Source organism: Mus pahari, chromosome 2 (genome assembly GCF_900095145.1).
Source record: "Mus pahari chromosome 2, PAHARI_EIJ_v1.1, whole genome shotgun sequence".
NCBI lineage: Eukaryota > Metazoa > Chordata > Mammalia > Rodentia > Muridae > Mus > Mus pahari.
Genome location: NC_034591.1, coordinates 18,276,731 through 18,295,088, shown reverse-complemented (window position 1 = coordinate 18,295,088; position 18,358 = coordinate 18,276,731). Strand labels below are relative to the sequence as shown.

General features: G+C 44.9%; 2 protein-coding genes across 3 annotated transcripts in view; one reads left to right on the top strand and one right to left on the bottom strand.

Annotated features, from left to right (window-relative positions):
• Rint1 (RAD50 interactor 1) overlaps nucleotides 1-7,449 on the bottom strand; it is a 37,179-nt gene extending 29,730 nt beyond the window's left edge. Inside the window, exons 1-3 of the mRNA XM_021190826.2 lie at nucleotides 7,284-7,449; nucleotides 6,810-6,855; nucleotides 584-771 (exon numbers count right to left, since the gene is read on the bottom strand). Coding sequence (XP_021046485.1) covers nucleotides 584-771; nucleotides 6,810-6,855; nucleotides 7,284-7,325 — 276 coding nt within the window. The 5' untranslated portion in view covers nucleotides 7,326-7,449. The remainder of the gene's footprint in view (nucleotides 1-583; nucleotides 772-6,809; nucleotides 6,856-7,283) is intronic.
• Nucleotides 7,450-10,407: 2,958 nt separating this feature from the next.
• Pus7 (pseudouridine synthase 7) overlaps nucleotides 10,408-18,358 on the top strand; it is a 41,892-nt gene continuing 33,941 nt past the window's right edge. The window contains exons 1-2 of one of the 2 annotated variants that reach the window (XM_021190730.2): nucleotides 10,408-10,544; nucleotides 16,646-17,075. In XM_021190730.2, the coding sequence (XP_021046389.1) occupies nucleotides 16,678-17,075 (398 nt within the window). In that variant the 5' untranslated portion in view covers nucleotides 10,408-10,544; nucleotides 16,646-16,677. The remainder of the gene's footprint in view (nucleotides 10,545-16,645; nucleotides 17,076-18,358) is intronic. The other variant, XM_021190731.2, reaches the window with a different exon arrangement.

Genomic DNA, 18,358 nt, shown 5'->3' with positions numbered 1-18,358 from the left:
GTTACACACACTTGGGTGGTTACACACACTTGGGTAGTCACACACACTTGGAATGGTTATGTGTGACCATTTCTGCATATTCTGAAATTACTCACAAAGCTGTTCTAGAAGTTACTGAATGAAAGTGATATACAATGCTAGCTATCATAAGAAATTACTGTATCATGCCAGGCGGTGGTGGCGCACGCCTTTAATCCCAGCACGTGGGAGGCAGAGGCAGGTGGATTTCTGAGTTCAGGGCCAGCCTGGTCTACAGAGTGAGTTCCAGGACAGCCAGCGCTACACAGAGAAACCCTGTCTTGAAAAACCAAAAAAAAAAAAAAAGAAAGAAAGAAAGAAAGAAAGAAAGAAAGAAAGAAAGAAATTACTGTATCAAAACAACATAAACTGTTAGCTATCACAGCAAGTCAGTAGGAACCCTTACTTACAAACTACGTGGCAGGGGTCTTTAAAGCCTGTCTCTCGGTTGGAGGCCTACGCTCGTGGTCTGCATCATCAGTGCATACATACAATACACATAGTGCTGCTTATGTGCCATGTCCATGAACACAGGTGACTGTACTGCACTGGGGCTAACACTTACCTGTTCTTCTAACTTCCCTTTGCTTTCTGTCATTTGTTCTATGAGTTTACCAAGGGTCTTCAGAGACTTAAGGTCACTTCCCACTTCCTTCTCTATGAATGCAGACACGTAGGAAAGGAGCTCGTCGTCATCACTGCCACCTTGGCTGAACTGCTCGCTTCCAACAAGAGCTGCAGGGTTCACGTCACCTACAGGAAGGAAAAGCATCTACTCAGCAGAACTGCGAGGCTATCAGAGAGATACGCTGGCCAGGACACTAGAGGGTCAACGGAGGGCTGGAGGCAGCTCCCTGGCACAGCACTTGCCTATCATGTACCAGTTCATGGGCTCAATTCTCAGCACCTCCTGATCATTTAAAGAGACATAGCCACACTCTATCTCTCGCTCCATGCCTATGCATCTGAGTGTACATAGATAGTACCTGAATGACAACAGCCAAGCAATTAATCAACCAAGTACCAGAGATGCTCATGGGCTGAGAAAGTTTAGAACAAAGGAAAGATTCCCCGAATCTCAGAGATTACAAGAGTCATATGTATGATAACATATAACTTTTCAAAGTTGATAAAGAATCAAACAATGATCCAGAATCAAAGGTTGCTCTAGTTTTAATAAATATGACAAACAATATTGAAATATGTTATTGGAACTTATTGCGGAAAAAAAAAAAACAAGATGGTATCCCATACATAAAAACCTATATAGACTTTTAAAAACATATTGATTTTTTACAAGAGAAGAATGGCAATGGGGGACAACATTTACTAAACATTAAAACAAGTAATGCAGGGACTAGAGAGATGGGTCGGTGGTTAAAGCACTAACTGCTCTTCAAGGGGACCCGGGTGCAATTCCCAGGATCCACATGCCAGCTCACAACTGTCTGTAACTCCAGTTCCGGTGGATCCAACACCCTCCCTCAGACATACATGCAGGCAGAACACTAATGCACATAAAATAATAATAATAATAATAATAATGATGATGATGATGATGATAATAAACCAAGCAATGCAGAGGGAAGGCAGGGATGGCCATGAGCTCCCCTCCTATCTCAGATCAGGAATCCCCCTAGTTCCTCTGGATTTAAAAGCTGATCTCCCCATGAACCAGCCCTCGCACTGCAGGCTCTGCCTTCTGCCAGTCTCAGAGGATGCTTTACTAGACAAAGGTTTTTACCACTAATACTTTGTGGAGCAAGGGTCAAATAAACACACAAAAAAATTTTAAACATTTTTGAACAAATTAAGAAAACATTTTTTTTACTCAATAAAAGTCCACTTCAAAAGCAACTAAATAGTCAAGTGTGGCAGTGCATACCTACAATCACAGTGCTAGGGTGCAGAGGCAGGGGAATCCAGAGTTCTAGGCCAACCTGGGCTATACAGTAAAAACAATAAAACTCTTTTAAAAAGAGATTTAAAAGCAGTTAGATGGTTTCCTACTGTCCTAGAATCTGTGGCTCAATGGCATCACTTATTTGTTGGGCAGCTGTGCCACAGACTCAGCCATCCTGAACCTCAGAAATGCCTCCTGAGGCCAGGCGTGGTGGCGCACGCCTTTAATCCCAGCACTTGAGAGGCAGAGGCAGGTGGATTTCTAAGTTCGAGGCCAGCCTGGTCTACAAAGTGAGTTCCAGGACAGCCAAGGCTACATAGAGAAACCCTGTTTCGAAAAACAAACAAACAAACAAAAAAAGAAATGCCTCCTGAGCGCTTCTTGGCAGAGCTGAGGGGTACATCACTCACATCTGGCTACATAAGCTTTCTTCTCCCATTCTACTATTAATGGTCTGTGGCAAATGGTTTCTTTTCAAAGTGGCTGCTTCTATTCATAAACTCCCCCACACACATACACACATACACACACACACATACACACACTGGTTTAGTTTTTGTTTTTGAGATGGGGGTCTTTCTATATAGCTGGCAATGATCCTGACCTTCTGACCCTCCTAACTCATAGTCCCAGTGCTTGCTTAGACTGTACAAGTTCCACCACACTGGCTGCTTGGTGCTAGACCTGGGGCACAGAGCATGCTAGGAAAGCAATCTATCAGAGTCTAAATGAAGATATGCCTAAATGAAAGCCTAAGTATGAGATGCTGGCTAAATATTTATGTACAGTGTACCAGAACATAACAGCGCATACATGGTAGCTCATACCTACCTGAGGCCAGCACTCAGGGGCTGAAGGAGGACTGATACAAACTCAAGGCCAGCTTTAATTACCCAGTGAGACTGTGTTTCAAACCCCGACAGAAAACACCAGTTACAGGGCCAGAGAGATGGTTCAGCAGGTAAAGTGCACGCCTTTCAAATATTACAACCTGATTTCATCCAGAACCCTTATAAAGGGTTAAATAAAAATAAATATAAATCAGAACGGACTTCACAAAATTGTCTTTTCATCTCCACGACCACGCCATGGAAGGCACACACCCACACATATACAGTACATGCATGTGTGTGCATGCACACACAATACATACATACATACATACATACATACATACATACATACATACATACATAACAACAGAAACACTACAAGGCCAGCAGGATGGCTCGTTTGGAACAGGAGTTGCTGAAAAGCCTGATGGCCTGAAATCAACCCCTGTAACTCGCACAGTGTAGAAACAACTTCTGCAAATTGTGTGTCCTGAGATGTGCACACACACACACAAACACAGAGTGTAAAACAAATGCATACCATCTGTCTGCTGCCTGGTATTCCTTCTCTCTCTCTTCTCCTTACTCCAGCAAACATTCTTTTCCCTTTGTTCTATGTAACTTACATGAATTAAAATGTTTTGCTGCTGGGGGTGTAGCTCAGTGATAGTGTGCTTACCCACCCTGAGCAAAAACCCACACTTAATTCTCAGTTCTACAAAAATAATGAATCAATAAATTAAAGACAAACTGGTCAGCAACATGGCTCAGCAGGTAAAGGCGCCCGCCATCACGCCCGATGTCCTAAGTTTGATGCTCAAGACCCACAAGGTGGAAGAACAGAGCTAGCTCACAAGTCCTCTGATCACACTCACACACACACACACACACACACACACACACACAAATAAAATAAAATAAAATAAAATGAAATAAAAAACTTTATTTAGAAAAAAGAATTAGAAGATTGTTTACAGACGTGAGGAGCCAGAGGCCACTGGTAGGAGAAATAAACCAAGGCTAAGTCTCTACTTCCAAACTACAAAATAAATAACAATGTCTGCCTCAACCTATAAAGGTTAAAAAATGAGACGAAAATCCATGTTTCCTAGCTTTCAGTCCAAACTCTTCCTTTTCTAATCTCTATATTAACAGAATTGGTTTTTCTGTTTCTAAATTTTAATAATATCTGACATAGATGGGATGTTCAGGGTCATCCTCAGCTACATAGCAAGTTTAAAACCAGCCTGGGGTACACAAGACACAGTGTCTCAAAACACAGAATAATCCAACTGCACTCATGTCCTGAACTCTCCCCGCCGCCCAGAGCTCCAGTCTCTAGCTGCATATGTAGTAGAAGATGGCCTAGTCGACCGTCATTGGGAAGAGAGGCCCCTTGGTCTTGCAAACTTTATATGACCCAGCACAGGGGAAGGCCAGGGCCAAGAAGCGGGAGTGGGTGGGTAGGTGAGCAGGGCAGGGGGAGGATATAGGGAACTTTCGGGATAGCATTTGAAATGTAAATGAAGAAAATATCTAATAAAAAATTGAAAAACAAAGAATCATCCATGAATAAAGCAAATGAGCTGTGGTGTACAGCGACAGACTTGAACTCTGTATTTGAGGAGGCTAATTCTACCTTCACTTGAAACAACAAAACCCACACCCAGTATGTCTAACTATTTAAAGGTGCAAGTGAGATCCTTCAAAACTATAGAGAGATTGTTATTACCTATTTCTGTCTGTTCATTTGCTTTTGAGAAAGATCTCACGGTATCCCAAGCTGGTCTCAAACTTACCATGTGGTAGTCAAGGACGACTTTAACGTCCATTTCTTTCTTTGTTTTTTTTTAAGATTTATTCATTTATTATATGTAAGTACACTGTAGCTGTCTTCAGACACTCCAGAAGAGGGCGTCAGATCTTGTTACGGATGGTTGTGAGCCACCATGTGGTTGCTGGGATTTGAACTCCGGACCTTCGGAAGAGCAGTCGGGTGCTCTTACCCACTGAGCCATCTCCCCAGCCCTATCGTCAATTTCTAATCCTCCTGCCTCCACCTCTTGGGTGCTGGGATTACAAGCATGCACCATCATACTTAATTTTATTTGTGGTTTCTTAAGACAGGCTAGAGAATAGCTCTTTTTGCTTTTGTAGAGGACCAGGGTTGGATTCTCAGAGCTCACACAGCAGCTTAAAACCAGTTCCAAGAAGGCTGAAGCTGAAGCCCTCTTCTGGCCTCCTGTGGCACCAGACATGCATAGTCACAGACTTATATGTAACCAAAACACCATTAAAAATAATCTAAATTTTAAAAAGACAAGTCTAGGCTTAACTATTCTGCACATAACTAAAAATAATAATGATAATAATAATAAAGAGCTAAAATACACTAATATTTGTGTACAATATTTTAGATACACTCTAATTCTGTGATGTAACTTGATCTCCAAATCATGGTAATCCTCCTGCCTCAGCCTCCAAAGGGCTGGTATTTCAGAAGTGAGCCACACCTGGCAGGGCAGATTTTTATGTCTCTCCCCTTTCATTTTTTATAAAGAGCATGCACCACTGTCGCACAGCAGTTAACGAGCCACTGGAGACAAAGACAAAGTCCTTAATGAAGAGGTTTGCACCTGACGTTCTAAAATGACAATTTGGCTGATGTCAAGAGTCAAGGCATCTGGGCAGGCAAAGGTAGAGAAGGTTTGTGTGCATTTTTTGGTTTGTTTCCTTTTGGGTTTTTTTGTTTTGTTTTGTTTTGTTCTGCTCTTCACCTTTTGGTTTAAAAATGGGCTGGCAGGTATTTAGTAAACTTTTGAGATTTTGTGTGTATAGGTGTTCTGCCTGCGTGTATGTCTATGTACCACATTAGTCCATGCACATAGAGGCCAGAAGAGGGCATTGGATTTCCTAGAACTACAGTTACAAGCAGTTGTTAGCCACACTATAGGTGACATCAGCTCCTCTGAAGAATATCAAATTCTCTTAACAGCTAAGCCCATGCTGTCTGTCTGTCTGTCTGTCTGTCTGTCTGTGTCTTTGTTTGGTGGCGTAGCGCTCAAGTTCAAACCCAGGGTTTCCAAAGTTCTACGCAAGCACTCTGGCAAGTAACTTCCCAGGCCATTTCAGGCTTTGGGTTTTTGTTTTTGTTTTTAATTATTATTTATTTGTTTAAGGATTTGTTCATTTGATTTATGTGCACAGGTGTTTGCTTCCATAAGTTTATATGTACCATGTGTGAGCAAGAGCCCTGGGATGCCAGGACTGGACATTTACAGCTCTAAAACTAAAGTACTGAGCTGTCACGTGGGTTCCGGGAACTGAACCCAGATCCTCTGTAACAGCAGCAAGCACTCTTAAGCACCAAGTCACCTTTCAAGCTCCAAGGAGGGTGGGGGAGCTTATTAGAAGCCAACAGGAAGAGCAAACTTCCTCCGGGGATCCACATGGGAATGTGGGCACCCTTTCCCTCACTGTCAAGGTCACTGAACTTAGCCGTTAACATAAGGGCTTAAAAAAAATAGTTCAGACTGGAGAGATGGCTCAGAGGTCAAAAGCACTGACTGCTCTTCCAAAAGTCCTCGACCACATGGTGGCTCACAACCACCCATGTTAAGATCTGACACCCTCTTCTGGAGTGTCTGAAGACAGCTAAAGTATACTTAGATATAATAATAAATACATCTTTAAAAAAAAATACTTCAAGCCAGGCGTGGTGGCGCACGCCTTTAATCCCAGCACTTGGCAGGCAGAGGCAGGCGGATTTCTGAGTTCGAGGCCAGCCTGGTCTACAAAGTGAGTTCCAGGACAGCCAGGGCTATACAGAGAAACCCTGTCTCGAGAAACCAAAAAAAAAAAATTCTTTCTACATTTCACAGTCTTAGAGAGACAAAAGTCCACGTGCAAAGATAACTAATTTTTATTACATTTAAACATTGTACAGAAAAAATACTCCATTTAAAAGATAGGCTAAGAAACTCTTGCAGACTCTGAAAAGGCAAGCTTCGAAGGACAGCCAGACAAAAAGAACTAAGGGTTTAGAGCCTGCTTACTTTTCTCCTCTGTGTTCTTCGTTTCGTCACCACTCTCCGGGCAGCACTGGCAGAAAAACAGGTGTAGCAAACAAGTTAGACTCAAGTAAGTGGACTTCACACAGCGCTCCAAAAGGTCCCACGCCGACGGGCGGAGAGGTCCTAGGCGCCTCTCCCAGGGGCATGCCTGACACTACTGCCACCTTCCCAGAGGTCTGGACCACCTCCCCAGGGTCCGAGTTACCCTGCCCGGACACTGAGGCCACCTTCCCGCCAACTCTCAAAACTGTCATCTGGGACATCGGACACTGCACTGTGACTGCCTCCCTTGGCACGCCCTTGACTGCCTCGGGTCGTGGGAACCACGGCCAAACGCTTCCAAGTTAACCCGGCGGGGACAATGTCCCCGGGGCGGGGGTGGGGATAGGGACGGGGGTCTGTGCCACCTCGCAGGGTCACCAGCGTCCCTTCCCCGGGTTTCCAGGGACGCCTCACCGGGTCTGCCGGCACTTCGCCGATCTCGTCAGCGGCAAGCATCCTGCCTCCGCACGAGTTCTGGATTCCATACACCGCCAGCCTGGCCTGCAGAGTCCGGCTAGGGAACACACAGACTGGGTGACCAGACCAGCCTTCAGGGACGCGGGGTTGAGCGCCACCTCGACTTCCTATCACCGACTCTCTGGTTCCGTTCTCTTGGCCTAGAGAAGCAGATCTGCGCTCCGCTGTCCTGTTCTGTGTCGCCGCCTGCTGGTTGGATGTCAGGTCGGCCGCTCAGGGAACCTGGCTACTCTAGCTCTACGGTTTACCAGGCAGAGTTCTGTGCCAGAGCTCTCTCTGTGCTCTCTGGGCACCAGATACACACCTGAATACAGTCATACATACAGGCAAACATCTACAAACTTTAAAAAATAAAAATAATAAAATTAAAAAATTTAAAATTAAAACAGGGTCTAGGCTATATTATACCACGTAGTTGTATTTGAGTCTGCTGACGTTAGGATATTAACTTATTAATTTACCATAGCCCAAGAATGTGCAGATGTACAAGAATTAGTGAAATGGGCTAGGCATGATGCCACAAGTTTATAATTGCTGTGCTTTCAAGGGTGAGGGAGGAGGCTCTTGAACTTGGGACTAGTCTGGACTATATACTGAGCACCTATCTTAAAAAGGGGAAAAAAAAAAGAAATAAATAATGAATGAATGAATGAAATAATTAAAGACAAAGAAAAAATTTAGGTAGGTAACTACAGAGAATAATCTTAGAGGAAGACAATGTAGAAGCCACAAGTCTGAACTAAATATATGTGACTGTAATGATTTGAATGAGAATGCCCCCATAGGCTCATATGTGTGAATACCTGGTCCCCAGTTGATAGAACTGTTTGGGAAGCATTAGGAGGTGTGGCCTTAAGAAATAAAATAAACAAAAGAAAAAAAGGAGGTGTGGCCTTGTTGGAGGAGGTGTGGCCTTGTTGGAGGAGGTGTGGCCTTGTTGGAGGAGGTGTGGCCTTGTTGGAGGAGGTGTGACCTTGTTGGATGATGTTGTCACAGGCAGAGTTTGCTTTGAAGTTTCAAAAGCCCACACTATTCCTGACTTTCTCCACCTTGTACTTGTGGACAAAAATGTGCGCTCTCAGCTACTGCCTACCTACCAGTTGCCAGCATTACTGTGGACTCACCCTCTGTAACTTGTAAGACCCCAATAAACTCTTCTTTCTATAATTTCCTTTGGAGGTAGTGTCTCATCATAGCAGTAGGACAGTAACTAAGACAGTGATTCATTTAGCTGGATCTTCCCCACTAAATCCATATTTTAAAAGCAAGTGTGGGACTCAGGAGATAGTTTAGTCAAACAGTGAGGACCTGTGTTCAGATCCTGCTACTCATGTAGAAAGCTGGTCGCAGCAGATCCTTGTAATCCAAGCAGCAGAGAGACAGAGATAAGATCCTCAGGCTTGCTGGCCAAGCAGACCAGTTGAGCTCCAGGGTCAGTGAAAATTATTTACAAAAAGTAGGGCCGGGCGGTGGTGGCGCATGCCTTTAATCCCAGCACTTGGGAGACAGAAGCAGGCAGAATTCTGAGTTCGAGGCCAGCCTGGTTACAAAGTGAGTTCCAGGGCAGCCAGGACTATACAGAGAAACCCTGTCTAGAAAAACAAAACAAACAAACAAAACAAAACAAAACAAACAACAAAAAAAAAGTGGGCTGAAGGGGCCATCGAGATGGATCAGAGGTCAGGGCACTTGCCAAGCAAGCCTGACAACTTGGCTTCCATCCCCAGAAACCATGTAAGGTAGAAGGAGAGAACCAGCTTCTACAGACTGTCCTCCAGCCTCCACATGTATGCATGCCCACACATCATAAACACACAATAATAATAAATAAGTAAGGTAAAGAGTGAAAGCAGAAGGCACCATGATGGGCCTCTGGTCTCAAAACTCAGAACTGTACATGGACCTTAGTTTTTGATATTTCGATGGCCTTAGGCAATCCTTGAAAGGGCCACTGGAACCCCAAAGGGGTTGAGGGACTTACACAGTTCAGAGTTCCTGCCAGGGAATGGTGCTGGTCACAGTATGTGGGTCCTGTACAATTGTAATTAACCCAATCAGCAGAATCCAGCATAGGCATGACCAGGGCTTGTCTCCAAGGTAATTCTAGACTCTGTCAAATCATCATATATGCAAACCTCACATATGTAAAACACACAGTTAGAACAAACACAACACACAGACGTCTAAGAGAAATACAAAGATCTGAAATAACATGGTTTTTGTTTTGTTTTTGTGTGATGTTTTTTTTTCTTTTCTTTTCTATTTTGTTTTTTCAAGACAGGGTTTCTCTGTGTAGCCCTGGCTGTCCTGGAACTCACTCTGTAGGCCAGGCTGGCCTCGAACTCAGAAATCCGCCTGCCTGTGCCTACCAAGTGCTGGGATTAAAGGCATGCACCACCACTGCCCAGCTCTTTGTTTGTTTGTTTTAAAAACAACAACAACAACAACAACAGGGTCTTACCTAGCTCACGTTTACCTAGGATTCTTTACATATCCCAAAGTGCCCTTAAGTTTCTGATCCTTCTGTCCACATCACCTGAGTGCTTGGATTACGGGCTTATGACTCTCCACAAATCTTGATTTATTTTATTATATTTTATTTTTCTCTGAGTTGAAATTTGGCAAAATATTATACCTGAAATGCTATGGGGTGCTTTGATTTGGTCAGTTGGCTACTTGGAGAACATGAGAAGAAAAATATATTTTATTTTTCTTTATGCCAAAGCATTAACCAGCTATGATGGAATTTTCTTGAAGACTGGGGAGCTGTCAAAGGTAAGAAACCCATTCGATTAATATGTACTATTAACCATAATAAAAGGCCATAGCTGTGAAAGAAGCTTCCATTCAAGCACAATTAACAACTAATAAGGCAGTCTGTGTTTTTGAAGTCCTAAAGGATTCTTTGCAAAAGGCATGACACTTCCCAGGCGCCGATGGGCGGAGCGTCCTCCCGGCGCCTTGGGCGGGTGGAGCGGGCCCCGCCTCGGGGCGTGGTCGGCGCGGCGCGGCGCGGCACGTGTGCGAGCCCGGCGGCTGGTGGGAGAACCTGTCCCTGTGCTTCTCCACGCGGTGTATCCTGTGCGGGTCGGCGCTGGCCGGCGCTGGCCGCCGCCTCCTGCGAGTCACCGCCGCCGTCCTCCCGCGTCCCGAGCCGAGCGCCCTCTTCGCTGCTCGGCCCGCGCCCTCAGGCTCCCGGTAAGTGTGCGGCTTTGCGGCGTGGCCCCAGGCCTCCGGAGAGGCGCGCGGCCGGGGAGGGAGGGTGGCCGAGGTCGCAGCGCGCGCCGCTCCCGGTTTCTCCGCCGCCAGCTCCACCTTTCCCGCTTGTCTATTTCTGCTCCACTCTCCCGGGTCCTTGATCCCAGACCCCTAATTCCCGATCCATGCTCCCCGATCCCGGCTATTCGCCCTGATCCCCGCCGTTCGTTAGGCGGCGCCGCTGTGGGCTAGAACCTTCTTTTCCCTCTTTTTCCTTGCTTTGCGGTGCCTCAGGCGCTTCCCAAACTCATCTCCCTGTTAGAAGAGCAAATCAGCCTTTCCCGGGTCCTGCTCAGCGCTCCCAGATCGCCCGACCAGCCTGCACTGGTCCCGGCCTGGTGCTGGGTACTGGCCGCAGATGTTTAACTTGCTGGACAGGCCTTAGGGGCCGCTGCTCTTCTCAATCCCAGAGAAGCGATCGGGCTGACGTCTGGGGTCTTTCTCCAGTCCCTGCTGGGTGACAGTGCAGGCTACTTATCCTTTGGTCCATACCACCAGCCCTTCACTGAGCGGGCTTTAAAATGGCCAGCACGTGGTCATTGCTCTTAATTAGTGCCAGTCAAGGAAGAAGGGTTTAGTTCAAGGCCACTTTTAAAAAAGAGATTTCTAAAATATAGGTGTTGCTTTGGTTTGTTCCCATCTGTGGCCACGGGTAAAACACTGTGCTCCACTGTCAGGGCAATGGTTTTGTTATCAAAGGAGCTGTCAAAAATCAAACTGTTCACTGTAGTGAGAAAGTGGGGGAAACTGTCCAGTCATTAGCAAATAACCAACAGTCAGAATTTGTTAATTTAACAAGTTCATTTGAACACATACACATCTCTTTTGTTTTGAGACAGGATTTACTATGTAGACCAGGCTGGCTTGAACTGGAGACACAAGTCTTGCCTCAGCCCTCTGAGTGCTGCCCTTACAGGAGAGGGACTGCCACTGAGTTCCCCTCTGAACAGCTCTCTGGGGGTGGGGTGGGGTGGGGGTGGGGAGGGTTGAGGCAGAGTCTCTCTGTTATGTGGACTGTCAGCCCTGGAATTCTCTATGTAGACCAGGCTGGCCTGGAACTCCCAGGCTTGGGTCACTGCCAGCGTTCGTTCAGCACTTGTGTTGGAGGCTGGTGAGATCCAGGGCACCCCTGAGCCTGGGAATTGGCAGCATGTCTGTTACCCCGTTTCCTAGCTGGGATCTTTGCAGGCTCTGTTCTGCCCCCATGGAACTCACATAATTTTCAGGACTACTTTACAGAGGCTTTACCCCAGGCCACCCCTTTCTCTGCTTCTAAATGGCTTGCCTGTCCTAATACTGGGTTTGTTTGTTTGTTTGTTTGTTTGTTTGTAGTACTGAAGACTGAATCTAGAACATGCTAGGTTCTGCTTCTGAGCACATCCCCCACAGATTTATTTTGTTTTTTAATATATTCTTAAGTAGGTTGTAATCTGTTTGATTGCAAGAAGTCTTCCATTTTTCTCCAGTGTCTACCCAGGATATACACAATAAATGTTAGAGTGGATGACTCTGGTAGACTTATTAATTTTTTTCAGATTAGGATGTGGAGTGAGTTCTGCCATTAAAGAAAGTAATGCCTGCGGTTTCAGGCCTAAGCAGGAGTATCACAGGTTCAAAACCTGCCTGGGTTACATTAACAAAGGCATTCTAAGCATCTTAGCAAGCACTGTCTCAAAACGAGAACAGGACAGTGTAGTTCATTGTTAGCATGCTTGTCATGCCCAGCACTTCATGAGACCCTGTCTCAAAAAACAAATGTCTAAAGGAACAAGCCATGGTTAGGCAGCAGCGATAGCTCAAGAATCAAAAACTGAGTAGGAAGTGTCTTAGGGACGTGGCGTGGTGGCACACATCTTAAATCCCAGCTCTTAGGAAGCAGAGGCAAGTGGACAGCCAGGGCTGTGTAGGGAGACCCTATCTCAAAAAAAAAAAAAAAAAAAGGCCCTTGTATGTCATGTGCCCTTTCTCCAGGGGTATAGTAAATGCCAGTGAGCAAATGTGGATGGTAGCAGGCAGCAGGCATTAGACTATATCCAAAACATCATATTTTAGTTTTCCAACAATTTAAGACAGGATAAGTGACCCACTTAACTAAATGTCAAGACCTGCGACCCAACTCCCCAGATGTGGTGTTCCCTTTGCATCTGGGAGTAAGGTGGGCGGTCTGACTGTAGAGGCCCTGAGGCAGGCTGTATGCGTGGCTTTGCTGCCTGTGCTTGCCTGGCTGCTGAGAGGTGTGGCCGCTGGCCAGGTAGCAGGCACTCCTGGGAGCTGATGCCCATTACTGTAATTACCCCTCCTCAGTGTTGCTCAGGTGGTCATGTGTCTGCTGTGAAGTAAGATCTGCCAAGTCTTAGAATTTGCTTTATTTATTTATTTATTTATTTTTAGATTTATTTATTTATTATATCTAAGTACACTGTAGCCGCCTTTAGACACTCCAGAAGAGGGCATCAGATCTTGTTATGGATGGTTGTGAGCCACCATGTGGTTGCTGGGATTTGAACTCCAGACCTTCGGAAGAGCAGTCNTGGTTGTGAGCCACCATGTGGTTGCTGGGATTTGAACTCCAGACCTTCGGAAGAGCAGTCGGGTGCTCTTACCCACTGAGCCATCTCACCAGCCCAGAATTTGCTTTGTTTTTATTATCTAACTATGACTGTTTCTGGTTTTTCTTTAACCTTAGAGGACTAAAATATTTTTAGAGCTCATTTATGGTTTTTATGGATATGTTCACTTTTCGTCCCTCTTTGTAATAAAAATAGGAAAAACCTTCCATTCTTACTTCAGTTTTAAGTAAGATCAAGTAGATGGGTGCACACAGCCCGGAATATCTTTATTGCCTGTCCCGTGTTTAAGCCTTTCCTAAGCTCCTCTTTACTGGGGAACGGATGTGTAGGGTCTGAGATTTTGTTCTGTATATTGTAGATAGTACAGTTAAATAATCTTGTTTTGGGCTGTGTCTTTATCTTTTTAAACATTTTTTAGATTTGTTTTTATTTATGTATTAATTTTGTTTATTACTTATTTGTGACTGTTCTGCTGCATGCCAAAACAGACCATCAGATTCCTTTATGGTCATGAACCACCATGTGGATGCTGGGAATTAAACTCTGAACCTCTGGAAGAGCTACTAGTGCTCTTAACCACTGGACCATCTCTCCAGCCTGGCTGTGTCTTTTTAAATGTGGCGAAATACACGTAGTAACTGGCATAGTGGAACACTTCTACAGTCCCAGCACTCAGGAGACCGAGGTTGGAGAGTTAAGAGATAAAGGCCAAGCTTGTGTTACTTTTATCTGGTGTCGTGTGTGTGTGTGTGTGTGTGTGTGTGTGTGTGTGTGTGTGTGTGTGTGTGTGTGTGTGGTGTTTGTGAGTGTGCGTGTGGAGGTCAGAGAACCACTATGGGAGCCAGTTCAGTTCTCTTTTCTACCACATGGGTCCTGAAGACTTTCCTCAAGCCCGGCATTCCCACTCCCTTACGCTAAACTCTCTTGCTGGCTTTGCATCTTACTTTTTGAGAAGTCTTGCACTGAATGTGGAGTTCAACAATTTGGCGAGATGGACTAGCAGTGACTCCTAGAGAATCTTTCTGTATCCACCTTGCCAGCCTCCAGACAACCCAGGCGTGCTAGAGATCAAATTTAGACCCTCTTCCGTCAGTGCTAGGCAAGCACCTGACTGCGTGCGTACCTTCCTTCTCTTGCTGTTTTGAGTCAGGATCTCTCTCTCTCTCTCTCTCTCTTTTTTTTTTTTTTTTTAAATATTTATTTATTTATTATATGTAGGTACACTGTAGCTCTCTTCAGACACTCCAGAAGAGGGCATCAGATCTCATTACGGATGGTTGTGAGCCACCATTTGGTTGCTGGGACTTGAACTCAGGACCTTTGGAAGAGCAGTCAGTGCTCTTAACCACTGAGCCATCTCTCCAGCCCAAGTCAGGATCTCTTGTATCCCTCGCTGGCCTTGAACTCCTGGGCCTTCTATTTCTCCCTTTCAGTGCTGAGATTTCAGGTGTGTTTCCCCATACCTGGCTGACTATACGTACTATACAACAGCCCCCCCCCATAACTCTTGGTATGGTGTAAATGAACTTTCATTTATATGCCGCTGTATTTTAGCAGTTTTGAAAGATAATGCATATGCCTAGAGCAAGATTATAATAAAATAATGGCAGATACACAACTGTTATTACCTAACTACCTAGATCCTCCCTAACCACGTGGGTTCTCCCTAACCATGTTGGTCCTCTCTAAACACCTGATCCTCCCTAACCACCTAGTCCTCCCTAACCACTTGGGTCCTCCCTGACCACCTGGATCCTCCCTAACCACCTGGGTCCTCCCTAACCACCTGGGTCCTCCCTGACCACCTGGGTCCTCCCTAACCACCTGGGTCCTCCCTAACCACCTGGTCCTCCCTAACCACCTGGGTCCTCCCTAACCACCTAGGTTCTGCCCTAGAAGGAATTTCCTCTTGCAGTTCCTAATCAGTTGTATCTACGAATTATTCAGCTTACTTATTTTTAATTTGTTTAATGTTTATGCATGTGTGCCTGCTTGTCTGTGTACATAATGTGTGCATAGGTACCTGCATGCACCAAGATAGAGCACTGGATCACCTAGAACTGAAGTTATACGCTTTGATTGTGAGAGTTCTGGGAACAGAATGTGGGTCCTCTGAAAGAGCAGCAAGTGCTCTTGACTTCTGAGCCATCCATCCCTTTAGCTCCTGAATTCTGTTTGTTTTTGTTGTTGTTGCTGTTACTGTTTTTTTTTTTTTTTTTTTAGTTTTTAAAGTTTATGTGTGTGAGAGTTTGACCAGCATGTGTGCATGTATGCCACACACACGTTTGGTTTCTGCAGAGGTCAGAGGCATTAGATCCCTTGAAACAAGTTGGGGATGATTGTGAACTACTGTGTAGGTGAGTATTAGGGACCACACCCAGGTCCTCTGCCGGAGCAATAAGTACTCTTAACGGCTGAGCCATCTTGCCAGCCCTCTCTAAATTACATCCTTAAGATAAATTTCTTAAAACAAACAGACAAGGGGCTCGTGAGATGGCTCAGCTGACTGCTCTTCCAATGGTCATGAGTTCAAATCCCAGCAACCACATGGTGGCTCGCAACCACCCGTAATGAGATCTGATGCCCTCTTCTCGTGTGTCTGAAGACAGCTACAGTGTACTTATGTATAATAATAAATAAATCTTTAAAACAACAACAAAAAACAAAACAGGGCTGGTGAGATGGCTCAGCGGGTAAGAGCACCCAACTGCTCTTCCAAAGGTGCAGAGTTCAAATCCCAGCAACCACATGGTGGCTCACAACCATCCTTAACAAGATCTGTTGCCCTCTTCTAGAGTGTCTGAAGACAGCTACAGTGTACTTACATATAATAAATAAATAAATCTTTAAAAACAAAAAACCAGACAAACATAATTCTGGCTTAAAATGGTGTGTGTGTGTGTGTGTGTGTGTGTGTGTGTGTGTGTGTGTGTATACATGCACTCACCCACAATTTGTTTGTTTGTTTGTTTGTTTTGAAGAAGGGTCCTTTATAGCCCTGACTGGCCTGAAACTCACAGACATCCATCCACCTGCATCTACCTCCCAGATGCCACCAAACCTGGCTATTCTTAGGACTCCTGATACGAAGTGTTCTGCTAGTTTTCTTCTTTTATACATTGGAATGCATGGCAGTGTCAGAATTACTTGCTATCTCAATAAAAGTTACTTTTGTATTTTATTTATATGTATGTGTGTTGGTGATTGCTTTTGAAGGCCAGAAGAGTGCCTATTCCCTTGGAGCTGCATTTGTTTGGGAGCCACCTGATGTGGGAGCTTGGAACCAAACTTGGGTTCTCAGGGTGATCAGCAGGTGTTCTTATCCATTGAGCCATCTCTGCACACCCCTGAGAATTATTGTAATAAATGATCTTTTTAAGGACTCTTTGCACCAAGTTCAGCGTGCTTCTGTTTGCCCAAATCAGTCTTTCTATGGGAGATTAACTTTCTACTCTTTCTCCTCTGTGAAAGGTTCTCTTAAATGTTTTCTTGGAGCCTTAAAGATGGAAATGACAAGCCCGTCCCTGAAACGTGGGTGCCTTGTTGTGGAAGATAATGACAGTGTGACCCCACACGAGGAACCAAAGAAACAGAAGGTGTCGGAGGGCTGTGTGACCAGCAGTCGGGATGGGGTAGAGAATGACGGTGGACACCGCAGTGAGAAAGAGCCTGGGCCTCCAGAAGCTGAAAGCACCGTGAAAGATGACGAGAATTCCAGCGCTCAGGTGCAAGAGGAAGAGGAGGAGGAGGAGGAGGAGGAAGATGGCCTTTCAGAGGCAGGGGAAGAGGAAGAAGCAGAGAGTTTTGCAGACATGATGAAACATGGGCTCACAGAGCTTGATGTGGGCATCTGCAAGTTCGTGAGTTCCCATCACGGCTTCTCGGGGATCTTAAAAGAAAGGTGTGTTCAGCAGGCATGTTGATGCCAGTTGTGGTAATACTGTCCTTCAGAAAGATATGCAGCAGTGTACTCTTGTACATAACTGTTCTCTCCTTATTCCTTCCTAGTCAGGCCCCAGGACTTAGGCACGCTAGCCAGGCTCAGCTACTGCACTAGAGTCCCGGCCCTTCCCATTTGCTTCTCTCTTTGCTCCCCCCTCCATTTCTCCCATCTCCCCCATCAAAAAAACAAAGGAACTTTGTCAGTTTGTTTTCTGAGGCAGTGCCTCCCTGAGTAGCCTGGGTAGACCCATAAGTTGTCTTGAACTCTCTTTGTTTTTTTTTTTTTGTTTTTTTTTTTTGTCTTGAACTCTCAATCTTCAGCCCTCGAGTGTTAGAAAGTTGGGGTGAAACATTCAGGTTTCTGTTTTTGCTTCCCCCTCCCCCCTTTTTTCTTTCCCCTTTTTAAATTTTTGTTTAATGTATGAGTGTTCTCCTGTATGTATACCTGAATGCCATCAGATCCCCTTATAAATGGTTGTGAGCCACCATGTGGGTGCTGGGAATTGAACTCAGGACCTCTGGAAGAGCAGCCAGTGCTCTTAACCGCTGAGCCATCTCTCCAGCCCCTCAATTTGGTCTTGGGTTCTGAGCGTGCTGGCAGTCTGCTCCTGAGTTTTCAGCCTAGGCAGTGTGCACACCAGGAAAGCACTCCTGCTGCACTGTGCCTGTGATAGTTCTTGCTTTCTTTCTATTTCTTCTGTTTCTTTTGCTTTTAATCTCATTCTTTCTTGATAGGGTCTTGCTACATAAAGCAGTTCAGCCTTTAATTCACAATCTGGCTCAAGATGAATTCTTAGTCCTTATCAGGAAGAGATCTCTCCCAGAACTGTTTAAACAGAATTCCCTAGTGATGCAGGTTGTTACTGTGTGTGTAGAGGGTGGTGGTATTTGTTTTGTTAAATTCTGTTAGACATTTAAAGTTTTTTTTTCTTTTTTTTAATTCATCATATAATCTTACCTTTTTTTCATCTGAATAGACCATATTTTTCAGTAGGAAGGGGTTATTTGGAATCAGAAATTGGAAAGATTCCATTCAGCTACTTAGGTATTTAAGGCTCCCGAGCTTCAGTGTTCATATCCAGAAGACAGAGGATCCCATCATAGTGAGAGTGGCTGGGGGTTAGGTGTGCTGGTGGGGACACTCTTCATGGTAGCTTAGGGTAGGCTTACTGCATTCTGACTTAACTATTTTTAATTAACTTATTTAGTTTTAATTAACTAATGACTATATTTATGACTTTA